Source organism: Podarcis pityusensis (genome assembly GCF_964106645.2).
Source record: "Podarcis pityusensis genome assembly, chromosome: 5".
NCBI lineage: Eukaryota > Metazoa > Chordata > Lepidosauria > Squamata > Lacertidae > Podarcis > Podarcis pityusensis.
This window is the reverse complement of record NC_138032.1, coordinates 70,804,953-70,824,831: the sequence shown is the minus strand read 5'-3', so window position 1 is coordinate 70,824,831 and position 19,879 is coordinate 70,804,953. Positions and strand designations below refer to the sequence as shown.

The window sequence follows — 19,879 nt, the reverse complement described above, 5'->3', positions numbered from 1 at the left end:
TCCAACATTTTCTTTGCATGGAGAGGAGTGCATATGTCATGTAAATAAATTACTTTGCTCTCCAGAGTACATAGAAGGAATGACACTAGACCTCAGGGCCGGGAGCATTGTCTAAAGGTCATTTGCCACTCTTGTACTGTGTTACACAACCTTATCTCTCCATCTCCCAAACACCAATCTGCCCTGTTTGACTATAAATACTAATCAGGCAGACAGAAACATTAGGTGCTTATACAAAGACACCTAAAGAAGCTAAAGGACACTGAAAAAGTCTCAGATTTTTCATAACAGACAAGGCCTTTCCGGGGAAGTGGGGTTACATTTCAACAAGCTTGTACCAGGCCAAAAGAAATGATAGCATGGAAAATAAAGCTGTGTTATAGCATGCCAATTACGGTCCTCATCATCAACAACCACAGAGTAAGGAGTAAACTAGGTACTAGCCGAAAGAAGGGAGAATCCTACCAACTCAGCTTTAGCGGCAAAGGTCACAGCAAGCATGTGAGGAACATATGAGTGTCCCCATTTCATTGACAAGACCAGGGTGGCAGCTGTAGAAAGGACTGGGGGAAAGTGGCTCAGCTTCTTCAACTGCCAGGCAATCTCCTCTCCTCTGCTGCAGTTTCCAAAACCATTCACTGGATGTTAAGATCTGGAAGGATGCAATTGTTACCCCATGTGGGTGGGTGCAACTTAAGAGTAGAGGAGTGTCAGGTGGGGAGAGAATTAAGCATTCTTCTACACCACTTTCATTCTCCAAATATCTCCTATCCTAAAGAATATTTTTTTCTTAAAAACAAAAACAAAGGAGCCAACTGTTAGAATTCTGTTGCACACATTTGTGTGCAATGCTTATTTAGGTCCTTAAATCCTCCCAACGGGGAGGCAATATATTGATTGCTAGCTAGCATTTTATAGATCCAGGAATGGAAGGGGGGAAAAAACCTGGCGCTACAAACGTCAAGTGCTCAAAAGCAAATTAGCAATGAATAGGGGACCCACTTAACATTATCACAAACTTGGTGGGGGAAGTAAAAATGTATATTCTTCATAATTTTCAGCATTATTCTCCCTCTCTCGGTGCTTTTGGAAATGTATGAAGTTACAATCAGGAGCAACTGGACCCGACCTGCTTACCAGGATTATTAGAGCGGAGGTGGATAAAGGTGATTGATTGGAGGAAAGAGAAGCCGAGAAGAAAGAGGCAGGGGACAGAGAAGTGGAAAGAATAACTAAAAGGAAGACACTGTTAAAATGTCAAAGTGGTCCTTGAGAAACTTGAGATTGCAGAGCCTCAATGGATACAGACATTAAAGCTAAACTAACAACCTGACAACTCCGCTGAGACTGGCAGGGGGAAAATGGCCAATCAACCTCCCTCAGAATTACAGAGCTTCTTCTACTGTTTCTTCCAGGTGATGGGAAGGTGGGGGGGAAGTCCCAGCTTCTTTTGATTGTGTTTTATAACAGCAGCCCCCTTAACATCAGCTGCTAGTGCAGTTCACAGAGTTGGCAAGAAAGCAGACCCCTCGATTCTATACTGAGTAATTTACTGCAGCAAGGCTGCCCGTAGCTAGGGATTACAGTTGGAAAATTTAGTCAATGGGGCACATTACATTGTTAGCAGCTGCACAGCAAAGAAATAATTGTTAAGACAGAGGTTTCACACTTTCCCCCCACCCCCATTTTACTTCTCTTCCCCGCCCCCCCCCGGCCAAGGTGACACCGGGACAATTTAGATGCTCGCCTCACCAGGTTTTATTGGAGCTCTGTGGCTGGGCCAGCAGCAGGTTCTCTGCTAATGAACCGTATTGATTTCATATTCTCTTGTTGTCCGCTTAAATGGCAAGCGGCATATCTGATAGATTAAATAACCACACAATAGCTTGGCTGACATCTCAATCACTCCGCTGTTAGGTCTCTAATGAATTTTACAGCCCAGCAAAATGGAAGAAATTAAGGTCAGAGTCCAAAGAAGAAAACATAAATCACCACAACGAACTCTGAAACGTTTGCGAGAACAGCTCATCCGTGCAGTCCTTAGCTCTTCTTTCTCCCCTCTGCCACCATTAAAAGCCCCGGCCTGCTTGAGCAACTGAGATTATGAGGCAACCTGGAGTCTCCCCCAGCCAGGGACACTGATAGAGGCACTCAGGCTGAAAAGATTAGGAAGCTGCCTTGCACAGAGTCAAAAATAATGGTTCCACCTAACTCAGCATTGTCTACATTGACAGGCGGCAGATCTCCCAAGGTTTCCCAGGTCCACTTGGAGATGCTGAAGGCTGGACCTGAGACCTTCCAAACAGAAAGCATTCACTCTGCCCCTGGACTAGCACTCTATAGACCATAGCTGTCAACCTTCCATTTTGGGGGGTGGAATTCCCTTATTCCAGCGCTGTTTCCTGCTGCTTCCCACCACTGTCCCAGATTGTTAGATATCCTGTAGACTGTTCCCGGGACAGATGAGGCTGCTGATCCCTTATTTTCGAGGCTGCTGATCCCTTATTTTCAAATCTGAAAGTTCACAGCTATGCTATAGACCATGCTTTGCATACAACAAATCCTAGGTTCAACCCCCTGTTGCATTAATTAAATAATCTCAGCTAGAAGAGCAGGGAACACCTTTGTAATACCCAGTTGAAACTATTGCGCAGGATGGAGCAATGGCACGAAAGTGCAAGGTGGCATTTTGTGGTCAGGGAAGATCTAGAGCAGCAGTTCTCAACCTGTGGGTCCCCAGATGTTGTTGGACTACAACTACCATCATCCCTCAGCTCTGGCCTTGCTAGCTAGGGATGATGGGAGTTGTAGTCCAACAACATCTGGGGACCCACAGGTTGAGAACTGCTGATCTAGAGAGTCAGACTTCATCCCATGAGAGCTCGTCTTCCCAGAAATGTGCTGAATCCTCATTGGAAAAATGCAGCCCACTCTGTATTCAGAGGAAAGAACAGCAACTCCACTTCAGACGAGCAGCATTCCAATATATTTTTTAAAGTAATTAAATTTGGCTATCTGGCATTATTTCCTCACATGACACGTGAGGAAGCAGTGACATTCAGTTTCACAAAGTGTGGACAGCAGAAGCTATCTTGGATGGCTTAGAAAAGGAATTCCCAAAGTGTGACGCACAGACAACTCATAGTCCACAAGTTTCATTCAGGTGGTCCATGACAGAAACACTCTGGGGTGGCATAGCCATGTGAGCATGAAGGATAATGGGTGCAGCAAGTGCTATGTGGCTCTGAGATCCCAGTGGTCTTCCCAGAAGGTGAAGGCATTGGAGGAGGCTCTACCGCAGCTGGTGGTCCAGAGCTGGGGAAAGAGGCTGGCAAAGAACTTGGAAGAAGTGGCAAGTCAAGATGTGGGAACAACGGAAGCAGTGAGAAAGAGGGGAAGAAGCTAAGAGAGGGTATGTGCAAAAGAAGGGGAGTGCCTCAGAGCAGGAGTTGTCAGTTATTAAAAAAAGGATAGTAGTAATCAATAGTAGTGAGTTAAACCACAGAGCCTAGGACTTGCCGATCAGAAGGTCGGCGGTTCGAATCGCGACGGGGTGAGCTCCAGTTTCTCGGTCCCTGCTCCTGCCAACCTAGCAGTTCAAAAGCACATCAAAGTGTAAGTAGATAAATAGGGACCGCTCTGGCGGGAAGGTAAACGGCGTTTCCGTGCACTGCTCTGGTTTGCCAGAAGTGGCTTAGTCATGCTGGCCACATGACCTGGAAGCTGTACGCCAGCTCCCTCGGCCAATAAAGCGAGATGAGCGCCGCAACCCCAGAGTCGGTCACGACTGGACCTAATGGTCAGGGGTCCCTTTACCTTTACCTCTAGTCAATGTCTAAAATGGATGATCTTAGACAACTATTACACCAAACACCAAAGAACTTTGTTTAACCCCACAGACACTTCCACAGCATTAAAATAGTCACGTTCCTTTTCAGCTCTATTTTTATTGCTTCCTGTAGAACTTATTACATTAAAATTCAAGTTCCATTATATTAAAAACACACACAACACTTTAGCACCTAGTACAGTGCATTACAACTGCTAAACCTCAGGCAGAAAGAAACCCGTTAAGTGATCCACCAAGATTCCCAGCAATCTGCAAATATTTTGGAAGTGAGGGGTGGAAACCGCTGCTTTAGGAGGAGTACGCCAACTCACGGAGGATAAATCTGTGAATGTCTATGTGTAGCTGCCATATAAAGCAGCTGCATCCCTCTGAATACCCAGTGTTTGGGTGCTGTCCTTCCATGTGAGCTTCCCAGAGCAGGCCCTGAGAAAGACAAGGGGCTTGTCCACACTTTGCTTGTCCCATGTCTAGAAAGCACAGAAGAGAGGAGAGTAGTTATCTGCTTGTCCTGTGCTTTCTAGCCATGGGTTCAAACATGGGTTCCATTTGCCCTGCTACTTCCCCCAGGAAAACCCACTCTTTACCGCTGAATCAGAGCAAACGTTAATCCGCAGAAAACCCAATCAATGTTTGCTCTGATTCAGCAGCAAAGAGCAGGTATCCCAGAGAAAAGAGTTAAGGGACAAGTGTTAAGCGTGGAGGAGCCCTGGATGGAACTTGGCCCAACAGAGCTAGGCTATTCTTACTCTGTCCTCTAACTGGTCGACAGCGTGAATAGATATCTCACCTTGAACTAAAACTTTTCCAAACTCGCAGTTGTCTTCAAAGTGCTAGCACAGCAGAAAAGTAATCTGGGGTGGAAAACACGTTGTGTCCCCTCCCTCCCAGCTAAATCACAATATTCTCTTGATCACTTGTTTTCCAAAGGATATCATCTGGAGAAGTACAAATGTAAGTCCGCTGGTTTCTCTCATTCATTTTTCTTGCTTGGCCCTCCCTCCCACCTCTGGACTCCAAAACTGTATATTTATCCTGACAGCTCCATCAGGACACATAGCTGCAATGAAAGCTGCAATAATTCTCTCTCTCTCTCTTTCTCTTTAGCGCTTGTGCTGTCATGATTCCTATTCCATCCCATTCTGGTTTTACGGATTGATATTTAGATTAAGGAGATAAACACAACCAAAGAGTGCTGGGCTATGACAGACAGACGAGAACTTAGATCTGTCAGTCACTCCGCTACCTAGTAATTCCTCTCCCTTCTTTCCCTTCACTTTATTTACAGAGGTGAATGGATAAGAATATTTAAAAGGAACAAAGAGCCCAGCGTCCCCCACCCCCACCTCCACAAAATCCATTTGTGTTTAGCTTTCCAGACCATTTGGAACCTCTCCCTCTCTCTCCTTTGATTACTTAACTATTTACTGTTTCACATGTTTGCAGGTTTTCCTCTCTTACTGCAGATAAAGAATTCAATTTTCTTTTAAATGGTGGGGGAAATTGGAAGAGATTTTGTTCTGTTTAAGCACAGCTGGAGTCTGGGGGACTCTGGGGGATTGTGAACAATGAGATCAATTAAGATGCCAATGGAGAGAGGAGGTAGGCAGGAGGGGTGGGGAGGAGTGTGGGATGAGGAGAAAGGTGAGGAAGAGCACAGCAGGCAGCTTGGAGGACACAGGGAAAGCTATGGACTCTTTTTTGCTATATTGCTCCTCATTTCACACTTGTAAAATCAGATCTGGGCTGTCAGCTTAAAGGTTTCCAATATGCTTAGCAGGGGAGAAACACTGACAGCCATTTAATAGAAATATGAGTTTCAGGGAACCACAGAATTCACCTGTACTATATGTTTATCATGGGGGTTGGCCTTGATTTGAGACATGCGCCCAACTTTCTCTTATTTGTCCACCAGGACCTAAGACATGTGGGCAGGCAATAAAATGCAGTAAGCCGTTATGAACTGAAAAAGCATCACATTTCCATTTCCGTTTCGGCAACAAAGAGGTTGTGTGCTGTGAATTTGATGTCAGAAATATCTTCACTTTGTATTTATCCACCCTTCCCATCATGAAGCAGGAATGTAACATCAGCAGGCCCTCAGATAGGGAAGGAGATGTACTGGAACCCTCCCAACAGTACTGCTGGCGGGAACAGAAGACAACGCTCAAGTTGATGGCAGTATAGAAGTCTTAGCCCAGAAAAATAGTGCCTCCTCTGTAATGAGCCAAATCCACAGAATAATCGGGGGGGTTGGGGTTTGGCAGGTGATAGTGTTCAAGGCAGCCTCCAAGAAACAGAACTTACGCTTGACTACGTAAGCATTTCCCATAGATACCTTCTCCAGGAGAGGATAGCTCAGTTGGTTAGAGCGGTGCTGAAGACGTCAAGGTTGCAGGCTCAATCCCTGCATGGGGCAGTTGCATATTCCTGCACTGCAGGGGGTTGGACAAGATGATCCTCAGGGTCCCTTCCAACTTTACAGTTCTATGATTCTATGAAATGTAAGCGAAAGGATGGTCCAGGAACCAGTGGGTCCCACAAAGTGAGGATTCAACAGGACCATGTATATTTGTATATCTTTGACTTTTAGCTAGACAGATCAAAGTTTGCAGTTTCCCACTGCTTCTCACCAGCAGGAGAGTTTTAAAGTCCCCTGGGCTTCTCCCTTCCGCTCTCTGAATGACTAATGATGATACATTACACACAAATATTTGTAACAGAATCCTAACAACGTTAGTTTAAAAAACAAAATGACAAAACGTCGCTTTGGGAAGGATAAATAGTGAACAGAGATGCACCAGTGTGTGTGTGTGTGTGTGTGTGTGTGTGTGTTTGTGTATTTGTAGAAGATGCCTTCACCTTTTCTTGCCTTTTACTCCTCTACTCCAAATTATGCCCCCACAGCTATCCTTCTCCCAGGGCTCAAATGCATGTTTGCTCTGTTACATATGTTTGAGTACAATGTGCCGTTACGACCCCGAACCAAACAGTTCAAAACAGATTCGGTGAAGGGCAAGAGAGGAAGTCCCCTTGGCTGCACCACGGATTAATTTCCTGTGGCCACGCCCCCTGCTGGTGCTGATTGGTCAGCGGGGCCAACCCTGGGTGTGGCCCTGCCCAGCGCCAGTGACACAGCTGGGACGGCACAAGAGGGGCGTCAATCTTTGCCCCCCAGCTGGATCATTGCAGGGGCCCAGATACTTGGCCGCAATGCCGCCCACCAGAAAAGGTGAACGGACTTCCCATGGTTGGATCAGATTAGAATTAATGGAATTGAACCTCAGTAGTTCCTGAGATATTTTTTTATATAAAAAAAACTTCCTACAGCATTTCTCTTCTTTTATTTGATCTGCGCCATTGTGCAACATCATGTTATTCTTTGTGACGGAAAATAGACATGGAGAAGCATGTCCTTTGAAGAAACTCTTAGATGATAACTTGAATCCAGAATACAATGGGCCCAGAAATACTGAGCAGCAGCAGTCATTGCAAATTCTACTCAAATAAGCTGAAGACCCAGAAGTGGGGTGGATTAAGAAAAGCAGGAGACAGGTAGGGAAGAGGACTTTCAGCTGCTAGCTGAAACTTCCAAGTATATTCATATTTGCTAAACCAAACCATCTCTTACTTATTTTCAGTCAGCAGAGAGAACTTGTTGCAACTGCAAGATCCTGAGTCTTACTTTACAGAAGACAGTGATCTGTCAATTCAAATCCAGTTGAAAGATAAAGACTGACAGGAAGGGGTCTTGAAGATGCCCATCAAGAGTTAGTACCTGAACAGCAGGCTGAGGAGATGAGAAGATCAAACCTATCCATTCTGAAGGAAATCAGCCCTGAGTGCTCACTGGAAGGGCAGATCCTGAAGCTGAGGCTCCAATACCTTGGCCACCTCATGAGAAGAGAAGACTCCCTGGAAAAGACCCTGATGTTGGGAAAGATTGAGGGCACAAGGAGAAGGGGACGACAGAGGACGAGATGGCTGGACAGTGTTATAGAGGCTACCAGCATGAGTTTGACCAAACTGCGGGAGGCAGTGGAAGACAGGAGGGCCTGGCGTGCTCTGGTCCATGGGGTCACAAAGAGTCGGACACGACTAAACAACAACAACAAAGAAGTTATGCATTTTTATTTTGATTATAGCAATTATTTCTAAATTCACATCCATGCATGTAAATTAGCACATGCAAATTTGTTTTTCGGTCCTTTTTAAAGTGATGCATTTCCCCTTCTTTGGTGATACATAAGTGGCCATCCAAGGGCACAGCAAAGCCCCATGAACAAATTTGGGAGGTAGATACTTCAGAAGAAGCAGATAAAACCAGTGGTTAGAGCCTCTAGGAAGCCAGTGTCTCTAGTGCAATGCCTCAACTGACTGAGAAAGTGATCTGTATTTTAAATATTTATTTACTGATGAACACTGATCTCCTTCCCAGTGTGGGCCAACTGCATTATGACTTTTTTTTGTCAACTCACATTCCTATATTGCTGGTGGGGGATCAGCACAAGATCAATTTTCTTGTCCCTTGTGTGAAGCCAAGGTGGAAATTAGAAAGGCAGAAGATCAAAAGAAGGTTAACATGAGACTCTTTGTCAACTAAATTAAAAGTGACCTAGTGAGAGGTGCTACAAAAAGTTAATTAACACATTTACTTTGCTACTAAATTCCTAAAGCGGCTGCTTCAAGTTATGCTCTTATCATATGAAAGGTGACATAAGCAGATAAAAGATAGGAAGTTTCATTCTACCAGGGCAACCTATTCTGCCCATTAAATACTGTCCACTGTGAGTGTAAGTAGCTCAAAAAAAGCTTCAGGTAGGGGTCCTTCCTATCGTTTGCCACCTGATACTTTTAACTTGAGATGAACCTGGATCTTCTACATGCAAAATAGTATTCTACCCCTGAGATAAGGGGTCTCTCATGTCTCTCATAGGACATGGAGGGTGTCGGCACATGTAAGTGCCTGCCAACAGAGGTGAGAGAAATTATGAGTGTGGAAACCGACTGCTATGAAACATGCCCATTGCTACCTACAGAGATAAGAATGGAACATATGGATTTGAGTATACTCTTTGTAAATCAGATTTGATCATAGCTAATATCCAGATATAAGCAGTATGGTTTGAATTCAGGCTTGCCAGTTCCAGCACAGCATTTTTGTCCTCAATGCCAAGGAAGACACAAACACCCTTGTGGGCCATTGCAGTTTCAAAATCCAGCCACTGGAGCTCTTGATTTGTTCAGCATGATGTGTGGGTTGATTGGCAGGGCTCTTCCTTATACATGGTGTGCCGTTCCTATGATTTTGCTTTGCAATAAGCCACCACCACGTTTTTGCTATTTGGGATGCTGTATGTACATCTTGATAGCAGTCCTGTTGCTGCCATCCATCCATAGCTCGAAGAAAGGTGCTTTCAGAAGAAGAAAACATTCTGAAAAGTCTGACCAGAGTAGGATAAGTGCTGATGTCATCTGTTTGGTTGAGCATTGAATACCTATAGCACAAATGAAGCCTGGTGAGCTTAAGCTAAAGCTTAACCAATGTCTAAGCCTTGGTCCCATTTTTATCAGCTGTACCATCCTGGATGAACCCAGTAGATAAACTGCTTGCTGGAGTTACTGCAAAATACTTCAGAATTTGAACTAATAGATCTACTAACTGGGACCAATGGCTTCATTTTTAAGTGACCTGGCCTGATTTGTCTGGACTAATATGCAGACTGGAACACAAATATCATTTGGTTCTCACATTGCCCCGAAATTTGCACTAGTGACCTACCTCTCTGTCTCTACTTGTCATTGTTCCTTAACAAAGGAATGAATAAATAGGTGGGGAATCAAAAGCAGACCTCCAGAGAGCTCAAAAGAAGTTAAGTGTGGTATCATGAGAGTCAAGCAGGCAAAAGCAACTGATCTGAATCTAATCTACCAAGCTACACTGGGAGCAAATCAAGCAGAGAGAAGGATTAGGGGGTCAAGGTCTACCTGCAAAGTAATGGTCTCTTGAGTGATCATTCACTTAAGACCTCCAAAACCAAGTGAAAGGCATGCTGTCACAAAAGAAGTAAACTTGCTTTCCTCCAACTTTTTGATTTGTTTAAAAGCAGCAGAACAACCTCAGCCTCTATCTGCTTGCCACTACTCACTCACACTCCCAGCCAGTAAAAGCCCAAGTATCCACATATCCAGGGATATAAGTGTTTCGGTCTGCATGAGTCTTCTGTGAGGATTAACACCACTTCGCTTTATCCTATAATTTGATTCTGCAACTTCAAGCTTAGGAGGAACAGATATTTGAAGTGTAAGGATGTAAGCTCTGAGCGACACTACACCCCTGCTATGCCGAAATCAGTCACTCGCATTTAGTGCCCGCAGCATCACTGAACGGCGAAAGCTTTTCTGATTTGCAGGCAGCTGTATGAATTAATACAACTGTTCATCACTGCCAGGACATGGAGACTCTGGAGCCTGAGCAGGTTGGCAACTGTCTGTTGGCTCCCAACGCTGCTCACAAACTCAGGATGGAGCAAGGCCAAGATGTCAGCATTACTTCTATCCATTGCCTTTGATTGAGATATATATATATATATATACAGAGAGAGAGAGAGAGAGCGCGTGTTGAATGGAAACCCAAAATAAGAAGCAAAAGGTGTCAAAGTAGCACCAATTATTCCTATCCGACTTTTATTTTAGTGATAAATAAGGAGCAAAAACAAAAGGATAGAAGTAAAACTTGTGCCTTTTACTAACCATGGCTCAGGTAGAAACTGGTACAGTCTGTCCCATCCTGCAGTCATTATTGAAATAGCAAGTGCTCCCCTCCCTTTACCCTACCCTGAACAACCGGCCATGAAACCTTTTAATAACATAACAGAAAGGTCAACGAGAGCAAATTTCACACTTCTTGAGCAAGCTGGTTGTTGTAAACTTCATAGCCTCCAGGAGCAGGAGATGCTGAGAAAGCAAAGAGCACCCTAAATCAACATTTGGCGGGGAGGGGGCTTTGACACTCTCCCCTGAATCTCAGGGAGTATTTTGTCCAGGAGCCAGGGAACATTTTTTCCATTTACAAAGAGGTTGCTTTTTCTGTTCATTTGATAGATTGATGGAAGAGGGGTTGTACACTCAAAAACAAAGTATGAATGACACAGTGTACAACTCTATTGCTGCAAGTTCAGCACCAGGAGCTTAAAGCCTCTGCTCTAAAGCCTAAAAAGCTGGACAACAATTTTATTTTGATTGTATTGCTGAGGGAAATGCACATGTGCTGACTGAGAAGCAAACAGAGGGAGGAAACAGAGCTTGCCATGCAGCTGAGGAGGCTGAACCAGCTTCTTTTTGGCAATACATCGATACACAGCCTTGGTATTGCTAACCATGTTAAATTTGGTACAGGGTACCTCTAGCCCCAGATCTGCAAAGCAGACCTTTTGAAAACAAGTCTTCGTAGCATGAGGCCTGCCTAGAGGCATTCTCTGCATTCCCATGCAGGCTGCAGAAGCTGCTGCCTTAAAGCCTGTGCTGTCCAGCTGTTCACCTGCAAACAAAACACTTCCTGAATCTCATATGATAACGATGAGCACAATGGAACTGAAGAGAGGAATGCAAAATAAGGAAAAGAAAATGGGGATCAGAAGAGTTGCGGGGGAAACGCGAAGGAGAGAGCACGCAAATCCAGAGGTAAAAATATTTCAGGAAACTATATAAATGCTTCCACAGGCCAACTGCATCTCCATCCAGAGCATCCTGTGGAGCTGTGTGTTTGAACTTGTAAAGAGGAAAGGAGGCAGAGCAAGCTGGAAGTGGAAAGGAAAAGGAGGCATTGAATCCCTGCTGCTTGCAATCTCCGTTGCTTCATAGCTGATTTATAAATGAAAAAAGGCAGCAGTTTCTCTGCCGTCAGAGACTTGAGTGGGGTGAAACGCTACAGAAAGGCATGGTCATTTGTCATCACTGGTGAAGTTCTTTTTTCCTTTTCTGGTACATTTCATATACCCAGGCCTAAATAGGAGAGGTGGAAAGTCAGCAGTAGATAGTACTAGACTTTAGCTACTGGAAACTTGACCTCAAATCCATGTTTTGTATTTCACTGAGTGGCCATCTTCTCTCAGCAGAACCTGTTTAACAGGATTGTTGTGAACCTAAACTACTGCCTTAGCCCTTATGCTTCTAGGAATAGAGAGGGGATTCAAATATTTTTTTAAAATGGGAACGTAAGCCTACCTGCAGTGGCTCCCAGATGACATCCAGTTTCTGCTCACGTTTACCATTCATCTACATGTTAAGGTTGCAACACTTATTCAATGTAAGACAATGTCTAAGACCCTGTTTCCTTTTGCAACTGAGCCACAGAGAGGCTCACCCAAAGCAGAACCAGGATCTAAACTAGGGTCTTCCGGTTCCCAAACACTATGCACTGTATCCCTGTAGAATGCTAATAAGCATTTTAAATTAGCAAACTGCTGCACCATTCGTAGCAACCTTGTGAAACTGGTTACTAGTTATTGCTATTTTACAGACAGGGATCTGGGGCAGATGGAGAGAAATGGGTGAATTTGCATGGTCGTGGTTTTAACAAGCCAGGATATGAAGGAGCAGCATGCATCAACTCATACATAGCCTCCTGCCCACCATTTTGCTACATCCATTCAAATGAGTAACAAAACAGGCCTTGATTCAGCTGTTACCCATTGTTTCCCATGACATGTGAACCATGAAACAATGGTTAATAGCTTACACACAAGATGGAATATATTTTTATATAAATGTTATTAAACATTTGGAAATACAGTTAAAAACAGTACAGTACAATAATATATAATCATCAAGTACATATTAAATTTATGCTTATATAAGTATTTATTTAACTTAAGCAAATACTGAAACATACAAAAAGGGGGGGGAGAGAACCAACAAGCTAAAAAACAAGACAAACTTACAAAAAGTGATCCATTTGTGTATATATTTATTTCTGTGTATCTATTTTTACAAATAAGCAACATGTGCACCCCCTATCTTTATATAAATATTTGTCTTGTCTGAGTTAACCCATGCATGCACACGCGCGTGCGCGTGCGCACACACACACACACATATATAAAAAAATGCAATTTATGGCAGCAAACAGTCCATCCTTATGTCTATAATACCCAGTTTTGTAATCTGCTTATTTCCTCTCTAGCAATTTCATAAGGATGCCACATCTTATGTTATGTTAGTTAACTTTGTTATTTCTAATTGTTCCCAACTTTTCTGAATTAAATCTTCGGTGTTCTGTTATTTTTCCAGATTTTAGCGTATAATATCCTTGCAATGGTTACTATGTACAAAACCCTGTGTTTTATTACTTCTTTGCACTCTCATCTCTTTGTGTGTAATAATAATACTAAGCACAAAGGTGGTTCTACCTTTATCTGTATCTGTAACAATTCCCTGAGCATCTCACGTTACCATTTGCCAAAATGTGCCTTTTTATACACCCCACCACATGTGAAAGTTGTTGCCTTTATCTTTATGACATACCCACACTATGCAAACTTCACACCGTATCTTATTATTATTATTTAGAAGCCACTAACCCTAGTTTCCAAGTTTTCGCATAACTCGACGCTCTGATTAAAAACTGAATTCTGGTTTGTTCAGCTGTTTGCTCACAGAGTGGCACAAAGTGGCAGTGAAGAGGCTGTGTTCACCCACAAGCAACTTGTGTACATCCCACCTTATTAAGCCAGGATATGATTCTGCAAACCACATAGTAACTTGTCAAATTAGCCCATGACAGAGGTGGAGCCTGAACTGGGTCTCTAGGATCAGTATCCACTGGACCATATAGGCTAGGCTCTCAGTTGCACCCTGAGACCCAAGCATCTAAATAGTAGCAACTTGAGTCAAAGTGTGTCAGAAGGGAGACAAAAAAAACCCCTCAACATTTCCAAAAGTTCTGGGAACAAACACTTCCTTGGCACAGTAGGTAGAGTGCTAAAGTATCTATGAACCACCACCACCCTTCCCGGGCCTTGCATTTTTAAAACTGCCCATGTCTTTGCCTGAAAACTGTGGTAGGCTTGTGCAGCGGTGCCAGCTGCTACTCTGCTGTCACCAGGAAAGGCTGACACATACACTCCTGTATCCTAGGGACCACCCTCATTAGGCAGAACTCACAAAGCACAAAGGAAGCTACAGCAAACAGATGAAGAATTACTGCATTCATTCACAAAGGGCCTTGAAACTACACAAATCAAATGGAACACGGGACAATCAGGAAGATTTGATTGAGACGGAGGGAGGGAACCTAGTTTATTTACTGGCCTTTCATAATCTGTGTGCTTCTTTCTGAATCAAGCTTACATCTGTCTAGACTAATTAACTCCTTAAAACTTATGCACAGTCTGCTCTCTAACTATGCACACGCGAACCACTTTGGGCGTCGTATAGGAGTTTCAAAAGTGCACCAGGAGTCCCTCCTTTGTTAAGGGAAGTACACGAGGAAGGAAAGCAACAAATTACTCTTGTGGCATGTGAAGAGCTGGCATGGGTTCCTCCCAGAAGATGGACCATTTTATCTTGGTTTTTCTCCAAAGCAGCTACTCCAAAGTAACAAGTGAGGTATGGCATGAACCATGCACTGTTTCCAAGAATCACATTTTTAAAAACACAAACCTCCCACCATTCGATCAGCTGCCGAAAACCCCCCACTGTTAAATATTCAGAACCAGCCACTAGGAGTACACCAATAATTCACACCTATCTATATGGCTAAAACATAATGGCTGGGGTGGGATTTTCAATGATGCATGTGACCATTTAGATTCCTTCCTCCATCTTTTCCATGTAAGCGTGATCCATGGACAATTGGACTAAGACACATCTGATAAAGAATAACTTTAAACATGTAACAGAACATATGGGAAGATCTATAAGGCCTAAGTCATTCAGAGATTGCTTAGTCAGATTGCCAAGTAATTTGTGCATTTGTTTTGGGGGGGGGTGTTGAAATCCAGCTTTGCTGGCCTTTAAAAAAAGGTGCTACTAATCACTTATTTAAAAACTCACCAACACATGTGTGTGAAAAGCAAAGCAGTTGATTATTATGTAGCACAATATGCAGATTACTGAGTTCTTCCCATCACCATTCAACTTTGTCTAGAGAGTGTACCACTTACGTAAACAATCCTTCAAATAAGCAGCACTTTTGACATGTGCAGAGTGTTGCATCTCAAACAACCAAAGAAAGCGAACAAGCACTTTCCGAAGTCTGTTAAAAGTTTGGGATCAGCTGGGAGGGCAATCTGGATTTCAATGCTAATTGTATACATTCTGATTTATCATAGAAGATTCGACTCCTGGCATTTTGCATTTGCTCTAAAATGCTGGCATAGCTGGAAGTGCAGGGGTGTGGGGGGGAGATGCTGTAACAATCTCATTGTTTAGTGTCTGACAGCCTGACTAGCTAAACATCTGTTTGAAATATTAATAACTGTCAGATGGGAACAGCTCAGGGGCTCCGTACGGTTTCACACCATCTGTTTGTAGAATAAACACACTTACATGCATACACTTGGAAACATTTTGTCTGAGTTCTACATTCCTCGTCTGCTACTGTTTGCATATGTAGGTTGATGGGAGGTAGGGGACTGTAGCGGCCCAGGACCACATGGGCTGGTAAGTTTGAGCATGCTGCTGGGGAAATGACTAACTGAGGGCAGGTACATGTTACACTGCAGACAAGTTTCCCATTCCTCAACTATGCGTCTCCCAATGAACTCCTGTATCACCCAGAAGAAAGCAGCACACGTGGGCTGGACAACTAGAACCCATTGTAGCTCCAAGGCACATGTCCAGTGTATGTCCCCATGTATTTACAGACACTTCCCTGCCTTCAAACACTTCGCATTTACCAGAAGACAGGTTGCGAAGAAACTGCAAATGCATCAGCCGCATAAAGTGTGAATCGACCCAGTGAGTTGAAAACATGCAAAAACAAAACAAAAAACACACAACAAAAACCCAGAGGAAGAATTCATGCATATTTAACAACGGTGGCATAAAGACACCACCAACCACTTGTATTTTTCTTCTTTCAAGAGCCTCTTAATATTAGATTTATTAAAGTATGCTGGGCTTCTATTACAAGCAGTTAAGATTGGGAAAAGGAGTATCTTGAAAAGATGTCCCTGGGTACTTTTTAAATTTCCCATTTGGAAGATATGCATATATTGCCCTCTTCTAATTTGGGTGCAAAGTTTTGATACTTCGTTTAACTCAACTGACTTTGCTTTTCCCCTCCTCCTGCTGCCCCTACCCAGGCTTAGTAGATCATGCTAAGCCAAACAGGCCTTAAACTGAATCCAGAATGCAGAGGCAGTTGGAAATAATTCTATCCACCCCTCACTTCCTGATGTTTAGCAAAAGAGCGATCATATGAATGAATGAGCATCACAGATTTGCAACAGTCTTTGCCGCAGCTAAATGATTCCTGATCACCTAAGGTACCTTCTGCCCAACTGACTACCTGAGATTATCGTAAAGGGTTCAAAGATCACAGGATGTTCAGTACACTACAAGCACAGCTGGACTTTTGCCTTTTATCTCCTGTGTCCCACACATTTTCCTGTCTCCAACCGTCCCTGTGCTGACTATTCCATACTCTTGCTTTTACTTCCTCCCTGTATTTGTGATCAGCTCTGCTTCCTTTGCCTTCTCCCTAATAATGCTTTCAAAATCTCACATATCATCTGCAGAAGCTCTATCTTATTTCAGCTTATGACTTCTGTTATGTCACATGGCCCTTGTCATTGACAGTCAGCGTAGTGTAAACATTGCAGTGTTGGACTATGACCTGGGAGATCAGGGTTCAAATCCCCATTCAGCCATGAAACTCACTGGGTGAACTTGGGCCAGTCAGCGCTTCTCAGTCTAACCCACCTCATAGGATTGTTGTGAGGATAAAATTTCCCCTTCTCCCTTGCAGCTCTTCAGACACCCTCAAAATCTGCTTGATAGGGTTGCAGTGAGAAGATTTTTGGGTGGTGAGGAGGAATGGGAAGTTCTGCTGCTCCACTTGTGAAGTGTTGGATGCAACCTTGAGCATTTGACTGCCAATGCATGCTGAACTAACAACCAATAACCTCAGACTGAAGCGGTAAGAGAGAAAGCTTAAGCACGAGTGACCTGTGCTTCCTTTTTCCATGCTTCCAGATTGTGGTACAAAATGGGAGATGTGCTTCCCTAGCTCTCATAATCAACAGTGCATTTAGCTTCCCTGCTAGTTGCCTGGAAATTGTCCTTTACTAAGGACCTCTGGACAATTAAGTCCAGTCGAAGGTGACTATGGGGTTGTGGCACTCATCTCACTTTCAGGCAGAGGGAGTCAGCTTTTGTCCACAAACAACTTTCCGGGTCGCGTGGCCAAAATGACGAAACCGCTTCTGGTGCAATGGAATACCATGACGGAAGCCAGAGCATGCGAAAACGCCGTTTACCTTCCCCCCACAGCGGTAGCTATTTATCTGCTTGCACTGGTGTGCTTTTGAATTGCTAGGTTGGCAGGAGCTGGGACAGAGCATTGGGAGCTCACTCCGTTGCGGGGATTCGAACTGCCGACCTTCTGACTGGCAAGAGGCTCAGTGGTTTAGACCACAGCACCACCTGCATCCCTGGTTGTCCTTTACTAACCTCACTTAAAGGTATGCAAATCCATTTGGGGGAATCAGTCAGGTGTCTGCTCTCTTCATTAGGATGCCCACACTCCCAAGTGACTTCTGGCTTTATGCATATGAATTATGTTTTATCATAACTGCTCTGGAGTTGTTGGGGTTTTTTTACAATGAAGAGGATAGAAATGTTTTAAAAACGAAAGCTTCATCATTTTCTAATGCACTTCTGGGCTGATCCATAGTTCTGTGATAGACTCTGAGCAACCTAAGAGTTTCAAAGGAAGAGGTACAGTGGAATGTACTTTTTGAATAGATGTACGAGTTCTGCTTACCAGAACACTCAGAACTGTAGTTCCCACGGTAGCATTCTCAAACAGACTGATGTTGTAGAGGACTTGGCTGAAAATTGGGCGGTTGTCATTCTCGTTGATGAGGTTAATCTTCACCCGTGCAAAGCCAACATGGTCTGGCATGCTCTCATTTGCAAACAGCTGAGTGGAAACAAGGAGTAAATGATGAGTATGAAATTTAATTTGTGTCTTTAAGAGAGAGAGAGAGAGAGGTTCTAAATGTCCCTTGATTTCCTTGAGTGGACTGTTATGACAGCAGCAAGCATTTGGCTGGCAGGCTACGCATCAGGATTGAACCAGAATTCCACTGAATATGCCTGACGCATGAGCATCTTTTCAGTCAAAAGCTCACAGCTTTACACTGCCACATTTCCAGGTTACAGCCCCTGGATTTTAACATCCAGAGCCTTGAAGCTTTATTTTCCTATTCAAGGAAGTCAAATCTCAACCTTGCAATCAAAAGCATAATCCATGTCTAACCGAAGTGACGTCATTTGTAAATCCCACCAGTAAGGAAATTCTGACAATCTTCTTCACATTTTAGGCGCATTTGCTTTCTTATAAAGACATTAGGTACATTTTGAAGTCCATAAAATCCGGCTAGCATTCCAGGCACCCCACCTTTCGTTTTGTTTGAAAGAATGTTTGCAATCTTCAAGCTGCAGAAAAGACTGATAAGCCTGAAAACTTAATACCGAATTAGTGAGGACAGCAACTTTGGAACTAGAGTATGTTCAAGATATGAACTGACCCGGTTTGGGAATCGAAATTATGAACATGGCCAGATTCCCGCTTGATTTGGGTTTGGTTCATAATAGGACGTGCTGCTGCTGCTGCTGCTGCTGCTGCTGCTGCCAATTAGCTCAGCTTGCTAGTTTTTACCACTCCTTCCAAGCAAATGTACCTCTCAGAGGGGTTGGGGAACTGATGGCAGGGAGGGTTTGCCTGTGGGAGGCTGGAGAGGACTCTTCTTAACTTGAATGATGCTCTTGAGAGTCATTCATGCTGGAACTCACTGGATTTGTAGCACTGTGTGCATCTTGTTTCAAATGAGTTGAAGACACATTCATTATACGTAAACTAGAAGCCCCTAGACTTGCACTTTATATATTTCCAATGCTGCCCTTTATTCTGAAAAGTCATCCACTTCAGCTTTAATATGCCTATCAGGATTTAGTTGTGGGTTCCAGTGTCATGTTTGTGGTACAAGCATCAATGCCCTCAGGAACTACGGCATAGGGATTTGCCACTATCTTACCCTCTTAACTTTTAAAACCCGAGCAGGATTTAACCCAATGATTTACATTTCTATTTTATGCCCTGTAGTGCTCTAGGAAGGCAGGATTTTATTTATGCTACCTTGCTGGTGTATAAAGGCCCACTGTCAAGACTAATAGCAACAGAGGCTGCTGGCATGATGTTTACAGAGCTGCTTTGACTTTTGAAAAATTTACAGCTCACCCAGACATTGGGACAAAGCTGAAGCAGGCATCTGGAAAGAGCTTCAGTGCTTGATAGGTGCATTTAAACCAAAGTTTTATAGAACATAAAACTTTTATAGCTTCAAAACATAAAAGGGAGGGGGTGTTCTATTTAAGCTTCTGCAGCTGGGGCCCTAAATTTTGGAAGATAACGCTCACAGCAGATCTCTTTTCATTTTCTTCTTCTTTTTTGGCCAAATTTTAATATTGTGAAAACAGTATGAACCGGGCAAATTAGCAAGAGCTGTGAAAGCCCCTCCACATGTGACATTTGCTTCCGTCTCTGATTTTTTAACAAACTTATTACACTAATATTTTGTCCCTGCACCTAGTGACGCCAACCTCCTTTCCTGTTACCCAATAACATGACAATCATACATGATAAATGATACAGTGAGGGATGCACACCACATTTTAATGTCATTCTCCCAAAGGTGACAGGCTAATGCATGCTTGTCAAATATATAGGCACACTGAGTTTTTTGGGGCCTACAGTTCCTCCTCCTAACATTCCCTTAGTCGGCAGCTGCTTTTTATACCCAT

The 19,879-nt window shown here is 43.5% G+C and overlaps 1 protein-coding gene across 1 annotated transcript in view; it reads right to left on the bottom strand.

Annotated features, from left to right (window-relative positions):
* CDH23 (cadherin related 23) overlaps positions 1–19,879 on the bottom strand; it is a 412,975-nt gene that overhangs the window by 184,533 nt on the left and 208,563 nt on the right. The window contains exon 13 of the mRNA XM_081004664.1: positions 17,838–17,996. Within this exon, the coding sequence (XP_080860790.1) occupies positions 17,838–17,996 (159 nt within the window). The remainder of the gene's footprint in view (positions 1–17,837; positions 17,997–19,879) is intronic.